This window comes from Xiphias gladius, chromosome 4, assembly GCF_016859285.1.
Source record: "Xiphias gladius isolate SHS-SW01 ecotype Sanya breed wild chromosome 4, ASM1685928v1, whole genome shotgun sequence".
In the NCBI taxonomy this organism is placed as follows: domain Eukaryota; kingdom Metazoa; phylum Chordata; class Actinopteri; order Istiophoriformes; family Xiphiidae; genus Xiphias; species Xiphias gladius.
The window spans coordinates 19,691,528-19,707,158 of record NC_053403.1 but is presented as its reverse complement, the minus strand read 5'-3'; the positions used below and the strand labels follow the sequence as shown (position 1 = coordinate 19,707,158).

The 15,631-nt window shown below is 40.8% G+C and overlaps 1 protein-coding gene across 3 annotated transcripts in view; it reads left to right on the top strand.

Annotated features, from left to right (window-relative positions):
* The window catches only part of flrt2 (fibronectin leucine rich transmembrane protein 2), a 41,647-nt gene extending 27,609 nt beyond the window's left edge, over nucleotides 1-14,038 (top strand). The window contains exons 2-3 of one of the 3 annotated variants that reach the window (XM_040125403.1): nucleotides 1,177-1,261; nucleotides 7,155-14,038. In XM_040125403.1, coding sequence (XP_039981337.1) covers nucleotides 7,598-9,580 — 1,983 coding nt within the window. In that variant the 5' untranslated portion in view covers nucleotides 1,177-1,261; nucleotides 7,155-7,597 and the 3' untranslated portion in view covers nucleotides 9,581-14,038. Of the gene's footprint in view, nucleotides 1-1,176; nucleotides 1,262-4,126; nucleotides 4,645-7,154 lie in introns of those variants that run through there. The other 2 variants (XM_040125401.1, XM_040125402.1) reach the window with 2 other exon arrangements.
* Nucleotides 14,039-15,631: the final 1,593 nt, after the last annotated feature.

The following is a 15,631-nucleotide window of genomic DNA, read 5'->3' as shown; positions in this document are numbered from 1 at the left end:
TTTCTGTCTCTTGCCCCCTCTTTCTCCATATGCACTCATCCTCATGCTTCTCTCTTCCCCATCCCTCCCTCAGCAGAACTACAGGGGCTTGCTTGTTGTCAAGTCGGTGTTTTTACAGCCTGGCATTAGCACAGGTCAGCATTCAGTCAGGACCCTGCATTCACTTTGCCTCCACTGTAATTCACATGCTCATGTGTGAGTGCACTGCCTTCACTACTACTCACGAAATGACCCTTATTGAGTGTCACTGGCCTTTTGACAGCTCGACAGACCATTTTACTCCTCTTATGAAAGCAACTTGAAGCCTTACCAATAAATCTTTTATACATTTTAAATGACACATTTAACATCCCATATGACATTAGGAAGGCTCAGATGGAGCTTGTTGTATTGAGTTTTCTTACGGGACAGTCAGGGGCAATTTGTTCGACTGTAACACGGAGGGAAGGTGGGGAGGTAAGCGTTTACCCTAATTACTATTGAATAAGAAGGTTATATTTCATCATTTAGGTGATACCAAATGATGAAATAATAACCTTAAAATTTTGTGTTTGTTGTGTGGGTACTGTACTTTTTCAGTATCTGTCAATCAAGAATGAACGTAGAGGAAGAAATGAATATTGGTCTATAGGGGCTCAGGAGCTGGTGCAATCTTCTGACTCCCTCGTCTTCTTAGTTCACTCCTTAAGTAAAATATACACAGTATGCTGTTGGCTGACTAGTTTTCTCAGCTCTGAAAATGTGTTGTCTTCTGGGAGTCATGTTGTGACATTAAATGCATGTAGATTGCTAATCGACAGGGGTAAACATAATTACATTGCCTTAGAAATTAATGAACACATTGATCGCCCACTCTAAACATAATCAGCATATTTTTCTTTAAGCCACCGAACTCTCTAGTGATGGGTCTGATTATATCACAGCTTTGGCGATTTGCAATATTACTGTGGTTTCCCATAGTTAGTTCTTTGAAAGGTCTTGCCAATACTTGTGGGGAGGTTTTTAAACACTGATGTTGTTGGCACCTTTGAAGTGCCTTTCAGTGTCCAGATGTAAATTCATGCAGGGAGAAATTTGACAAGCTAATGATGTCTCCGGGGACTGGAGTGAATATAACCAAGGGATACACATATCTGCATATCTGAGTGGACTTTTTTTTCCCCTACCCTCCTTTAGAACTGTTTGGAGTCTGAACAGGAGCAGATGGACAGAGGAGGCTTTGATGTGCTCTGGGGTCATGTATATCTGCAGTGTTATCAAGGTACACAAGTGTGCAGAGTAAATATGCCACACCAAAACCTCTGGGACGGTCTCTGCGTAAGGCAGAAACGAGGAATTTCCATTTCAGGAGAGGGTGTAGACTGAAATATTTCTCTGCATTTATGCAATATAGACCTTAAATATGGACAATATATCCTCACCAAACTTAAGAGCAATGCTTCCAGAGGAAGGCACATGGCAGATATTTTACTTTTTCACCTACAGAAGATTAAAATCAATTTAATGAAGCTTTATTTTTAAAGTCATTTTTGATCGAATGCAATCAATATTTTCAGGCTATTTTACATCTAACTCCTGCTCAGTTATTTTTCTTAACAACAGTGAACAAATCAAATTAATATGTGGGGTAATGGCTTGAGCATATTTGCCTATAGGCCCCTCCTGCACCCATTTAAGTGTCTGTCATTTTATCCCCATTTGCATGCCAGAAAGAGCCATTTAATAATGCTGCACCAACCAGGAACAGAGCAAACAACTGCAAAAAATGTCCATCAAGGAGAAACTAAAAATAGGCTGTTTCCTCTAAATTCATTCAATCGACAATTCATGCCATGCACAGAAGCTTGATTTATGAAGGAATTAAATGTTGTGGACTGGGCCTGGCAATGGCAGTCCATCTCGGGGACATAGCAGCTGAAATTAAACATGAAAGGCAAACACTGAGAACAACCACATCATCTCACTGAAAGCTGATCTATTAGAAGACTTAAATGGCACATGCAATGGATGAACTGATTGGACAAAATGACACTGGTGATTTGAAAGTTTTCATGAGTTGAGTATTTGAGTGCGTCACCAGAAGTCAAAATAAAACTATTTTGCAACTGAAGGCAGAGATCAAAGACAAATGTGCACCTGCTGACCTGTGGGGATCCTGTGACTCCTGTGTGCCTTTATGACCCTGACTTTGGCTATAAACTAGAATGGAAAACACAGAACATGACAGTTTTAGTATTTCTTTAGTCAAATGGAAATTTGAAATCTCCTGTCTTGTCAGTAAATTATATTACCTTTCCTGTGTCAAGAAATATATATGATAATGATACATATGTGGCTATATTACATATTTTTCAAAATTCCAAGAAGATAAAACTGTTTTCGGAAATATTTGGAAACTGTGTTTTATCTTTAAGCTTCTGGGGGGGCATTTGCCATGGCGACTTTTGACAGACATTTGATATCCAACAATGTAAGGAGACACGCTGTCATGGACCTGTATAGCCTACGAACAATGATATAATTCATTTTCACCCCTTTTTTAACAAGCCCGCATTATGTTGACTATCAGCTGTCTGTCCCATTACAAATTTCAACATTTGGGAGGACTAATGTTATTACATTTGTATTTCACTTGGAAAGTGCAAACTAGCATGCTAGTGGAAGCTAGTCTAGCTTTGTAACAGGACATGTCAGTTGGTACCACAACTTCAGTTCCTTGGAGAACACTAATGTAGGAGGCACTATCGCTACAAGAAATAAAATAGACAACAAAAACTAATTCTATTTGGTAATTTTGATGAGGTACACGTCACAAACAAACACCAAAGATACTCAAATTTCTAAGTAAAAGTTCATTCTAAATTGAGTAAAAGCATGCAACTTTTGCCGAACAGCACCTTAGAGACAATTATCCTATTAGGATAATCGCTAAGTCTAAATGTAGCACAAGTAAAAGAACAGGCATAACGTCAGAAAATGTATTTGTTAATATCAGTTATACAGCAATATCTATTGGAAGTTACAAACATTGGCAAACATTAGCTACCATATTCAGCTACTGCCCATACCAGACCAAGTAGGCTGTAATAGCAAAACCCCTGAGTGTACTTTACTGAGTGTGGGTGCGATAAATTTAAAGTTCTATTCGTAAGCGTAAGGCTGGGATATTTGTCTTTTCAAACGTTCTTTTATTTTAGTTCCACTTTTTTTAGGTTATGTAGTTTTTGCCTGTGAGGAAGAGAGGAGGCAAAGGAGAAGAGGAAACAGCACACACACCTCAGCAACTAAATATTTTAATGGTAATCCCCTGTATAGGTGTGTGTACGCGTGCTTGTTTTTAGTCGTTAAAGAAATTGAGAGATGATGCAGAGAGATGGTGAGAAGAGCAGGACTAGATGCAGTCAATTGTGTCTGTGTGCGGACGTGTGTGCTTGAGCGGCTTGAAGTGTGTGGGCAGAGCAGCAGTGCTCTGCTGAATCAGTATTAGCTCGAAGAAGCAATGTAGTCAGATGAAATTACTTTGGCTGTCAGCGTGTTTCTAAATGCTTCAAATCACTGGAATAAAGTAGCCGACTGGAAGTAAAGACGAGACTGTGCTTTTCACTCGGGGGTAATCATGGAGCAGTAATTAAAAAAGGAAACCCTTCCGAAAAGAACTGGGGCTAGTGGTCATAAACGAAATCTTACAGGAGGCCAAAGAATATTCCGACACAGCTATAGCTAAGAACGCCATTCAGAGACACTAGTAACCCCAAGAATATATCACACAGTAACTAACTCTGGGAGTATTAAAGGAATGTGCCCTGTGGTGAATTTCCATTGAAAATGTTACTCCTGGATTTTTTGATTAAACTAATGAAAGCTCGTCTGAGCTTTCATTCAAAATAGCGTCTAGGGGTAAAGCGTAAAGAGTGTTGAGAGACAAACTATTTTCTGCAGTGTGAGGGCAGCAGGGAGGATCTGTGGCTTAAAGCCATCATGGAGCTGCTGGAGGAGATGCATTCTTTATTCTGAGGAGGGGAGGAGGGACAGAAGGGGAGAGAGAGAGAGAGAGAGAGAGAGAGAGAGAGAGGTGAGCCGAGCACACACGTCGCACTATCAGCTGAATCCATCTAAGAAAACAACTTGCATTGAGTACGGGTCTGAGCTGCGTAGACACTAAAGGCAAGTTTGAGCTCCCCACTAAGCAGCGCACTGGACGGACGCAGCTGGCCGTCATGGCCCGTGGCGGATCAGGCGGCGGACACTTAGGCGAGCGCGTCCTCACCGGCAGAGTGTGGAGGGGAAGAAGTGGACGCTGCGATCACCCCGTCTCCGCTTTCTTCGCTCCTCATGCGCTGCAGACGGTGTTGAGTTAAAGCGGAGGGGTCCGTTGTGAAGCGCCCCGGAGCTGGAAAACAAAAAAGTGCCGAGAGCGGTGCGGACGGACGCGCAGCCAAAACCTGGGGGACCCATGCAGGCAAATATGCCGTTCTGTAGATTCACCGGGTTCACGCTGCTGATCGGAACCGAATCGCAACGGCAGTACAGAACGGACCTATACCCACGGTCATACAGCAGGACCCCTTGAAGGACAGAAGCTTAAAGAAAGGGGAAAAGTTGAACGTGGTAGCGGGATTTGTAATGGATAAAGGTTCGCCAAAGGTACAGTGGATGTTTCTCAATAATCCAGGACATACTTGAAGATAAATGTAGAGGAAAAAATACAGGTTTAGCTTAGGCCTAAGTAGTATATCAATCGACTACTTTTCTAATTAAATTCGGAATGAAATTTATAAAATATGCACCTTATCTTAACCAAGTCCTACAAAACATCCATCCACAAATATGTTTTCATATATGTAACTTATAGTCCCAAGCATTCTGCAGGTAAAAATAGTCTTAAACTGATATTGATTTGCCAATTCCCAGTGACTTTGAAAGATTAATTAAAATTTTTGGCCAATTTATTTGTAGGTTAATTAGTTAGGTATTTCATTCCGTTAAAGATTACAGAACTACAAAGCGCACCGCTCCACATTTTTCACCACGGAGAAAACCTGACTTTTTCTTTGAGAGAGGCTTTCACTCTCAGTGCACTGCACGGTTTTCAATTCCCCCTTTGAAATAATTCATTCAAATGAACACCGCTCACTGGGCAGGCTTTGAAGTATACCTGATCCGCCTCTTCTCGCCTCTTAAATACTCTATCCATTTTTAACTTTTAATTTGCGTTTCTGTCGCTAAATCCAGTTCTAATCGGATTGTCATGGCCACATATCACACCGTTCATCTGGCGGTGAGAAACTGTGCTCCCTCAGCTAGAAATTAAATAAAATATAAAGAAAAAAGTATTTCAATCACTTTCCGTCCTCGATCTATCCATGTCGAGAGTTTACCAGGTTCGGTGTTGACAAAGTAACCACTGACTTGATATCTTGATCCTTTTTACGGTTATTATTGGGATTCTCAGTGACATTTTATTTTTGCAGCTATAATAATCTTGATGCTGCTGCCTTCTGCTGTTGATTCTGCTCCTGTGGCAGCACATTTTATCACCTCATGTGGTTGCTTATTCCCCCCAAGCTTATTTGATTAAATCTAGCTCTTTTGATTTAGAAAAATAGATCACAGATGTGTGTCAAAGGAGTGTTTCTCCATTTATGCCACAAAGAGACCATGTAGGCTCCATCTAGTCAACAAACAACATGGAATTTTAAGAAGCATGCATGCAAACAGATACATTTCCCTTTTTTAAAAACTTTTTTATTTTATCATCTTGTTCTTTACTTCACAAAATATAGTCTGCCATGGATGCCAGACATTGCACATCTGAAATGTAGCTAAAAGATATAACAAGAATTCTATTTCTTTTTGGAATTACACCGATCAACCACAACATTTAAACCAGCTACCTGTTTTAATGTTTTGGCTAATGGTGTACATATACAGTAAACATATATAGAAAATATACAGTATATATGTACTGTATATATAGACCTTTCAGCCAAAACATCAAAACCATTTACTGGTTTTAATTTTGCGGCTGATCGGTGTATGTTGTTCATTGGTTCACTGTTTTTGACAAACCATGCAGGACGCCTTGATCCATGCTCATGTCTGTTCCTGTGTTTAAAATTGAACACATCGTTCCCATTATTGTGTGTCATCCAACAATGACTCAGGGAGGAGCTTCAGTTAAGATGAAAGCTACCAATAACAACCCGTATCTTTCAATCATGTGGGGGAAGAGGGGGAAAAAATGTTTGATGGGTCATAAAACCTGGAATAATGGATCTAGGGTTCTACTGTAATCCAGTGGCCTTGTGCTTTACTACAAGCCTCTCCATGCTGAAAAATAGCCTGTATTGATCATTTATCGCAGGTGAAGGAACTAAATTATTTTCCAATTCCATTTCATTTGACAGCTTGTGTATGTCACTCTAGCAAAGAGGAGGAGCTGATATGCAGGGTCTCTATTCCTTGACTGTCTTTTCTTTGTTTTGTAATGCCACTCTTCACAGTTTTAAATCTTGAGTTTGATTATTGTGTGTTCTGGCAGACACATGATAACAAACTCCTCCTTAGGCCACCAGCAAAACAATTGGCTCTGTTTAGTGTAAGCAATTGTTTGTTTACTCATGTACCTCTGCCCACAAGACAGTCGTAACTTGTTTTCTGTTCTATTTTTTCCATTAAATATCTTGTGCATCCATGTTGGCACAAAAAGAGCTGAAGTATTATTAGCCTTATCTCTTTTTAGCATGTTTTTCATTAGGAACATTGATGTTGCTCAGAACCTCTGTGAATCTATGAGTATGTGCCCTTGTAGTGGTCTATTCCCTCCTTTGATAGAGCAGAAGGGATAAAAGCCTTCTTTATGTCTGTGAAACCGGATGTGCAAAGAGCTGCTCTGAATATTTATCAGTCGGTTTGACTCTTTTTTAAATAGCCATTGCATAATTTGACATTAGCAGTGAACGATATGTTTTGTGACTGTCTTTCTGTGTGGGAGAGAAGGAAAGTGAGAGAAAAGGAGAGACTATTGGTATGTGTGTGCATGTTTGTATGTCAAATAAAGAGACAGAGAAAGAAAGGGAAAAGAGCGGCCCTTTTTTTCCAAGAACATGCCACCCCTGAAAATACTAATCTAGCATTTCTTTGTTTTCTCCCAGGTCTCTGGATCGAAATGTCACCCCCCTTGGACTCTGCCCCAGTCGGGGACCAGCAGTGTGTGACGGACAGGCGAGTGGAGCCTGTGGTGGCTGTCTACTGCGTGGCCTCAAATTGTTCCTGGCTGAGCTCTGCTTGGAGCAACGAGTGAAGAGTCCTGCTATGGTCTGATGTCTCAGCATGGATGGAGTCAGTCAGAGGACTGGCCACCACTAATGAGACCATCGCTCTTCAGCTGAGGACTAGCATTTACAGGATTATTCCCACAGTTTCCTGCTCCTTTCCCAGCTAACAGCATCATTACTTAACTCTCCTAGTTGGACTTTTCTTGAGTCTAGTTTTTGCAGGATATATACGTCATTGCCTTTCTGATTTTCATTTTTGTTTTTTTCCATCCCAGCTCAATTTATTGTTGGTTTCCATTTTCCAATTTTTCTTTTCCACTATGGAGTGTCTGGCTGGACCCTGGAATAAAGATTGGGTTTCATTCTTGCAATTTTGGTTGACTGTCATCTTAAGCCTCCAAATGCAATTCAGCCCGGGTGCCTCTTGCCCGAAAGAGTGTCGTTGTGACAAATTGTTTGTGTACTGCAATGAACGCAGCCTGACATCAGTGCCTCTGGGGATACAGGAGGGCCACAAGGTCCTCTACCTACATAACAACCAGATCAACAGTGCTGGCTTCCCTGTGGAACTTCACAATCTGGCCTCTGTGGAGACTGTCTTTCTCTACGGCAACCAGTTGGACGAGTTCCCCGTCAATCTGCCCAAAAACACCAAGGTCTTGCATCTCCAGGAGAACAATATCCAAACGATTTCCAAGGCAGCCCTGGCCCAGTTGACTCAGTTAGAGGAACTGCATCTTGATGATAACTCCATCTCCACAGTGGGGGTGGAAGAAGGAGCCTTTAGGGAGGCGGTAAGCCTCAAACTCCTCTTCCTTACTAAGAACCATTTAAGCAGCGTTCCCATTGGCCTTCCTGAGGACCTGAAGGAGCTGCGGTTGGATGAGAACCGGATTGCTGTAATTGCAGAGGAGGCCTTCCAGAATGTGACACGCCTGCAGCGCCTCCTGCTGGACGGGAACCTGCTGACGGATGAGGGCATTGCGCCAGGGACCTTTCAGGACCTAGCCAACCTCCGCGAGCTGGCCCTGGCCCGCAATTCACTCACCTTCCCCCCTCCCCTCCTACCCAGTGAGTCATTGGTCAAACTCAACTTGCAAGAGAACCAGATTGACCAGATCCCTGTGGCAGCCTTCGCTGGCCTTAACAGGCTGGAAAAACTGGATATCTCCAGCAACCAGCTTCAGACTCTAACACAGGGTGTGTTTGATGCCCTGTCAAGCTTAAGGCATCTCATTGTGCGTAATAACCCCTGGCGCTGTGACTGTGCAGTGAAATGGGTGGTGGTGTGGCTCAAGTCTTTGCCTTCCTCCATCAATGCCCGAGGGTTTGTGTGCCTAAGTCCAGACAAGGTGCGTGGCATGGCAATCAGAGAGCTCACGCTGGATATTATTGAGTGCCCGGTTGATGCCGATCAGCTACCCTGGCCCACCCTCCGCTCTACACCCCCTACCCCACCCACCACCACCCGTATCATCACCATGATCTCCACCAACATCACCACATTCATCCCTTCCTATTTCGACTCACCCTCCCCTCCCTTACCCCCAATCCATAATAACCCTCCTGGGCCCCTGCCTCCGTATGAGGACCCCCTTCAGATCTCCTTCAATGTGGTCAACTCTACCAATATCGAGGTGAGCTGGGATTCCTATTTCACCGTCACAGCCTACAAGGTAACTTGGGTCAAAAGGGGACAAACCCAAATAAATGAGGGAATGCGGGAGCGGACGGTGACTGGGGGCCAGCGTCATATCAGCCTCACCAACCTGGAGCCCCGGTCTGTGTATCGGATCTGCGTGCACGTGCTGGACACCCTTAACTCCTACAGGCCTGGAGAGGATACTATATGCTCAGAGGCCCGGACCAAGCCTGCCTTGTCTACTAAGCCTCCTGGCAATGACCAAGCTCCTCAGGAAAGCATCAACTCTGCACTGTTAATGGCTGGGATCATAGGCGGGGCAGTTCTTATCATCCTGGTAACACTGCTCAGCCTGTTCTGCTGGCATATGCACAGGAAGAGCCGGTCATCTTCGACCAAGTGGAAATACAACCGAGGCAGGAGAAAAGACGACTACTGTGAGGCTGGAACCAAGAAGGATAACTCCATTCTGGAGATGACTGAGACCAGTTTCCAGATAGTGGCGCTGAACAATGAGCAGCTTCTCAAGGGAGATTTTCGCATTCAGCCCATCTACACACCCAATGGGGGCATTGGATTTAGAGACTGTCACCTCAGTAACAACAGTATAGCCTACTGCAAGAGCAGCAACGTGCCCAGTACAGAGTTCTGTCACACGTGATGCAGCAACAAACAGTACAGTGGCATTCACACATACATTCACACAAACCAGACACACTTAACAATACTTGCATAAATACACACACATACACCGTTTGTGTAGACAATAAAAAATATAAAAATTCTAGTGAAATATAACTATACTATATATATTTCCAAGTTCTGTCTACAATGTAATTTATACTGTGGATAATAATGTGGGATTCTCTGCTATCTTTTTTATTGTTAGAAAAAGAGATAAAAGTGTTTCTTTTTTTATAATCAGCAGGGTTTTGAAAGTTGTTTTCATGGTTAGTACTGTACATGAACATGGATTTGTACAATCACAGCGCCATGGGTGTAGCTTCTGATGAATGCTGTTAGCCTTGGAAACATTGGGGCGCTTAGAGGGCTGAGATCCTTTGCTAACCACAGAAGCAAAATATGGCCTTTTAGCGCTTAAACACACTGCAAACACTCCCCAGTACAACAGAACAGCGGTAACGACAACACAGCACAGGGGAAATCCAAACACTGCTGATTAGAGCAATGTGGAAATAAAGCACTGGTTTCATTGGTGGCATGTTGTAAAAAAGAACTGAGGTGCACTTTCTTATTAATGGAAGCCAGGCAGGAAATGAGCAGAGGTGGTGATCACATGTAAGGAATTGTGGCTCATTGTGTAGGGAGAATGTCATTTCTTGCTGTTGGAAAGCCTGGATTGAGATTTCCCAAAAGCGCCTTAACACTAAAAGTATCTTTGTTCTGTTGGTTTACAGTAGATCAAAGGTGGACTTAGTCAACAGACGCTTTTGGAAAACTCTGGAAAAGAATGTGTCATTTTGTTTTTCCAGTAAGGAGGTGCAGTTATAAACATGAGTTTAAAAGGCAACAAAGGATTATTGACCCTCAAGAGGCACATGGATGTGCTGAGAAAAGCAGATCCTTTTCAAAGAAATTCCCTAATTTGTTCTGCTTCTTTTTTGCCTGATTTCCCTGTTTTGGCAAGTGAGACCACAAGGGGGCAGTTTCCCTCAGCGTCATATGTTGGACAGTGGAACAGAGGGCAAGACAGAGAGATCACTTTACCTCCACCATTCCCCTGAAGTCAATTACCCAGACGACATTACTCATGCCCAAACAGCATTGTTTAGAGTATTATTGCTCATTGAGCTACCTGATGATGTGGAATAATTTAAAACTAATGGTGTTTTCTGTGTTTGTGTCTAAATTATATGGATTTTTACCATTGTGATCCATCATGGTGGGAGGTCCCTGTTCCTCCATGTGTGTGTGTGGAGAGCATGATGAATTTTGAGAAGACACACACATAATGTCAATTATAAACCCACTTATTTCACCCCCTGTCCCAGTGTTCATTAGGCTTTTTGATTAATTAAGAAGTTACAGCAATAAGACGCTCCGCCCGTGATCCTCACAGTGCACACTTGTGACTGAGCAGTTTGTCTCGTATCTCATCATTTATCCTTTTGTCTACACTTATGAGACTGTCTACTTCATTTATGGTTTGCACACCTGAACAATGCACCTGCTCAATTCACAAACTTAGTTTCTGCAATGATGATAGCTACCCTATTCCCTTCTCATTCTATGTCTTTCTATCCTTGTCCGTCTCCCTGTCTCGCTGTCTCCCTGTCTGTCTTTACATCTCTTATCCCTGCATGGGCTCAGTTAAAACAGTTTTCCTGCCCTTCAGCTCATGAGCTGTGGCGGCAGCTCGTTGCATGTGAGAAGCCAGTGAGAGGTCTTCATTATGCAGTTCTTAAGAAGACTTTATTTGATTTGACAAGATTTTATTTTGCGGGGGCCAAGCTCAAAGAATTCCCACCGCTGACCCTTCCACGCCCCCTCTTTCTTTTCCCCCTCTCCTCATAATCCTCAACCAAAAAAGGGAGAAAAATATGTAGACCTTATTTTCACTTGGCTGCATGGAGCTCACGCTGGGAGAGAGTGTGTTAACTCTTTGTGCGGCACGCAGATTCGGCTGCTTGAACATACACAGCAGAGAATCAACACAAACTAGACCAAACTGTTTAGTACACCAACAGTAAAATTATTTTTAAGGGCTTGTTCTTGAGGTTTCCAGAGTGTCAAGATTATTTCTGAGAAGATTTGACTCAGAAGTCGGAGTATCTCAAAAGTAACTGCATTTACTTTAATTCCAACTCAGATTATGATCATATGGACTTTAATTTTGGGTGATGCACAGACATACACAGCCCCTATGTATAAATTCTGATTAAATGAGCCAATAATCTGAACATTAACAAAAACAGTAAATTATTGAAATAATCTGTTTTAACATTTTCATATTATGTATTAAAGTCTTGTTAGTAATAATACGAATGACTTATTTTTTACCCATTTGTTTGAATGTCAATTCTGTAACAATTTTTTCAAGGCAAATGGCAATATCTTGAAAAAACAAACATCTAAAGCAATAGTTTGACATTTTCAGAAATACTTATTTTTATTGATGGGACTTAGATGAGAAAAATGAATTTAGAACTGATAGCACTCTCATGTCTGTATGCTAAATGTGAAACTAACACTACCAACCATAGCATAAAGACTAGAAATAGAAGGAAACAGCTAGCCTTGCTCTTTCCAAAGGTAAGAAAATGTGCTATAAAACCATGTGTCAGTTTTACACTTGTGTTTTGCACATGTTGGTAGATGGATTGTTTAACTTTTGGACAGAGCCCGGGTAGCTAAACTAGCTGTCTCCTGGCTTACAGCTCCTCATATTTACCATACAGACATGAAAGTGGTATCAATTTTCTCATAACTCTTGGCAAAAAGTGAATAAGCGTTTTTTACAAAATGTCAAACTGTTTCTTTAAGTGAAAAAAAATCATCAATTGATTTGCATTGAAACAAAATTAATAACTGTAAAGATTTCATTCCCCTGCCAAATGACATACATTGTTTTGAGTAAAGTCTTGTTTTGAGTAAAATAAGGTTTTAAGACTAAAATACTTTAATACATGACTTGTTCAGATGGATTTTTTTAATGAGAAAAAAGATAGATCTTCTGTGGTTATTAAAGCATCTCCACTTTTTATTTTACTCTTTCTCTACTGACATCCACATATCAGTAGCCTACACCCAATACACAGATGCACCAGGTTGCCCTGACCTGTGCTTTTATCTATCCTGCTTAACAATCATGAAACTAACTGACCGAGCAAGTGACTACCGACAGTTCATCATGTGTAGTTTGCTACATGCTGCACCAGCTGTCCATAATCCCATGCAGAAACACTTGAACATTTTACATCAGATATTGTTTAAAATGTTTTGTTTTTTGTTTTTTGTGGGGTTTTTTTCTGTCATAGATGAAAGCCCTATCTTCAGTCACAGGCTGACAAGTCAGGTCAAACTATTGCAACATATAGTATCTCCCCTGTCTGTGAATGTGTAACGGAGACAGATATTTGCCTTACCTATTATGCAGAACTGAATGATTAGCTAGAGAGAGTTTTAAGTGGGAGGAGGAAAAGGAGCGGAAGATGAGACACAAATAGACAGGAGAACAGAAAGCACATTTCTCCAACAGATTGCAGCCAGGGCAGCAACAATAACAGTATTAACAGGGAGAACAACACTAAGCATGACACACACAGTAGCTAATGAGAGACTGTTCATCCATAGTGCCAGACCTTAAGCAGTGCATGGATAATGATTCAACCAAGTATGGGAAGGAGCTTTGGTGGTTGCTTTGCAGCGTACATTACTCTTAATTTTCTACTTGCTTGATGAAAGAACGCAGCTGCAGTGCCGTGACCAGTGGAATTACACAAAATGTATTACAAACTGCTAATGTTAGTTTATTACACTTTCAGGGTGCCGAGAAGTAATTTCCTTTAAAGCTCACTGATTCCCATTGTAATAATTATGTTTAATCACTTAGAGGTCAATTCAGACAAAACAGATGAGAGGTTGAAACTAAATACATTTAAAGTCATCTTTACTTCCTGTAGGCAAAACTTTCACTGCAAATAGCAAATTAGCCAGTGTCATTCTTTCAAGGATTTTTGCATGTACTGTATTTAGCTTTGTAGCCTTTCATGTTAGTCATACCACATTTTGGACTTTAATGTATTTATTCAAGCAGTCACCCAGTGGAAGTTGAGCTACAGTATGAGCAACCATACAGAAAGGTTCTCATATGGTTTAGAGAAAGTAGGCTGGAAATTTACAGTGCATGTAAAACAGCTATGTTGGGATACTTTGCCATCCTGGCTTCTCATCGAGATATTCGCAGTGTTAGCCATCCACACTAAGACGTTTTCTTAGGAACCAAAGTTAAATTTCTGTTCTCATGATGAAATATTGATGTTGTTCCATGTATGTGCCTTGAGGTTGAACTTACAATGTGAAGTCCTTCAAACCTTTAAATGTTTTTGCACAAACTGTAAATACTTAAGTGAAGCTTTTTGAAAATAAAAGAGCCATTGGATTTGACTGATTACTCCTTTACTATTTTAAAAAACCTATCCCCTTTATTTAACAAAGAAATTATAGTTTGACCCAATACTCTATATCTTTGTTCTTTGCTCTGATGAATGATCTGACATTCTTTGTCTTTTAAATTAATTTTGTGTGTTGGCATAAGCTGTCAACCTATCTAAGGAGAGAGTTTGTACAGAAACATGGGCCTACCTAAATCTATTTTGGGTCAGACACTGGTAATTCTGGGTCAAAGATTTTGCTGCACCACATCATTCCAAGTTATCCTCTTATTTCTACACGGGAAGCTTGAGACATCTTAGTGTAGCCACTGCAGCTTAGTGTTCAGTTGGGGAAAATCCAGGATACTCTTTCAATCTACATGTATGGCACAACTAAATCCCAGAATGGGCTTTTTTTCCAAATCCTTGCATTCTACCAAAGTCCAACTTTTTTACCTCCCCATGACCACATCCCAATGTTGCCTTTGCCACCTCAAGCCCGCTTAAAAACCCACACTAGCCCAGTCTTAATTCACTATGACAATTAACCATGTACTCAGCTGAAACACAACAATGAAAAACTAGTATTTTTCTCAAAATCCCCAAATGTAAACATGTGATGTGTTATTGCAGAATTGTAGGCTTTTTGTGGAGGGAAAGTGGGTGAAGAGAACTGTGGCTTTGGCACTAAAAATCATCTACTTTGCTATTCTCCACTCCTTGTGTGTTGTGTAACCAGTACCATGAAAGATTCAGAATATGATCTCACCCATGTGCATCCATCAGGATTGGGTAAGTCCATTACTCAGTTTGTGTGTAACATTTTTCCCAATGATTCACACAACTTTTTTGCACCATTAAAAGTTGTGAAATGTCTATAAAGACTTTAGTTTAATTTGCTGATAGAAAATATCTGTAACGGTGTCTAGTCAACAGCAATCAACTATGCAAACAGGAAACCAGTGTAGCATCACAAGCTGTAGAATAACATCCAAAAGGGGCAAACAATACACATAAACTTACCCACTAATCTTGTAAATGTAGGTATTACATTGTTTTATTTTTAAATGCATACATGGAGAAATATGCTTGTTTCAAACTTAGTATTCATGCAGTTTTGGAAGAGTGGAAAATATCCAATTAAGATAACCTTGCTTAAATGATTAGGTCATTGTGGGTTTTTGTTTTTGTTTTCTTTGTGAAATATAACCAAAATATTTCCAGTTTTCATCATAATTAAACAGAATTTTATCCAATGTAAGGTCAGATGTCTCAGCCATATTTCATGTTAGCCCCTTTACTGTTCAATTTAAATGTGTCACATTAGCAAGTTTACGTTAGTTTTGTCAGTTAGCTCTAGAGCAGTTCCATCTGGTAGGAGACATAAATATTTAGTAACAGCCAGAGGTGCAAAGTAACTAAGTACATTTACGTTACTTTTGTACTTCAGTTCAAATTTGAGCTACTTGAGTCCATTTTATACTACTGTATACTTATACTCCAATACATTCAAGTTCGAAATATCTTACTTAAGGTGCACTACATTTCTTTGACAGCTAAAGTTACTCTTTACAAATTAAAATTTTGCATACAAAACA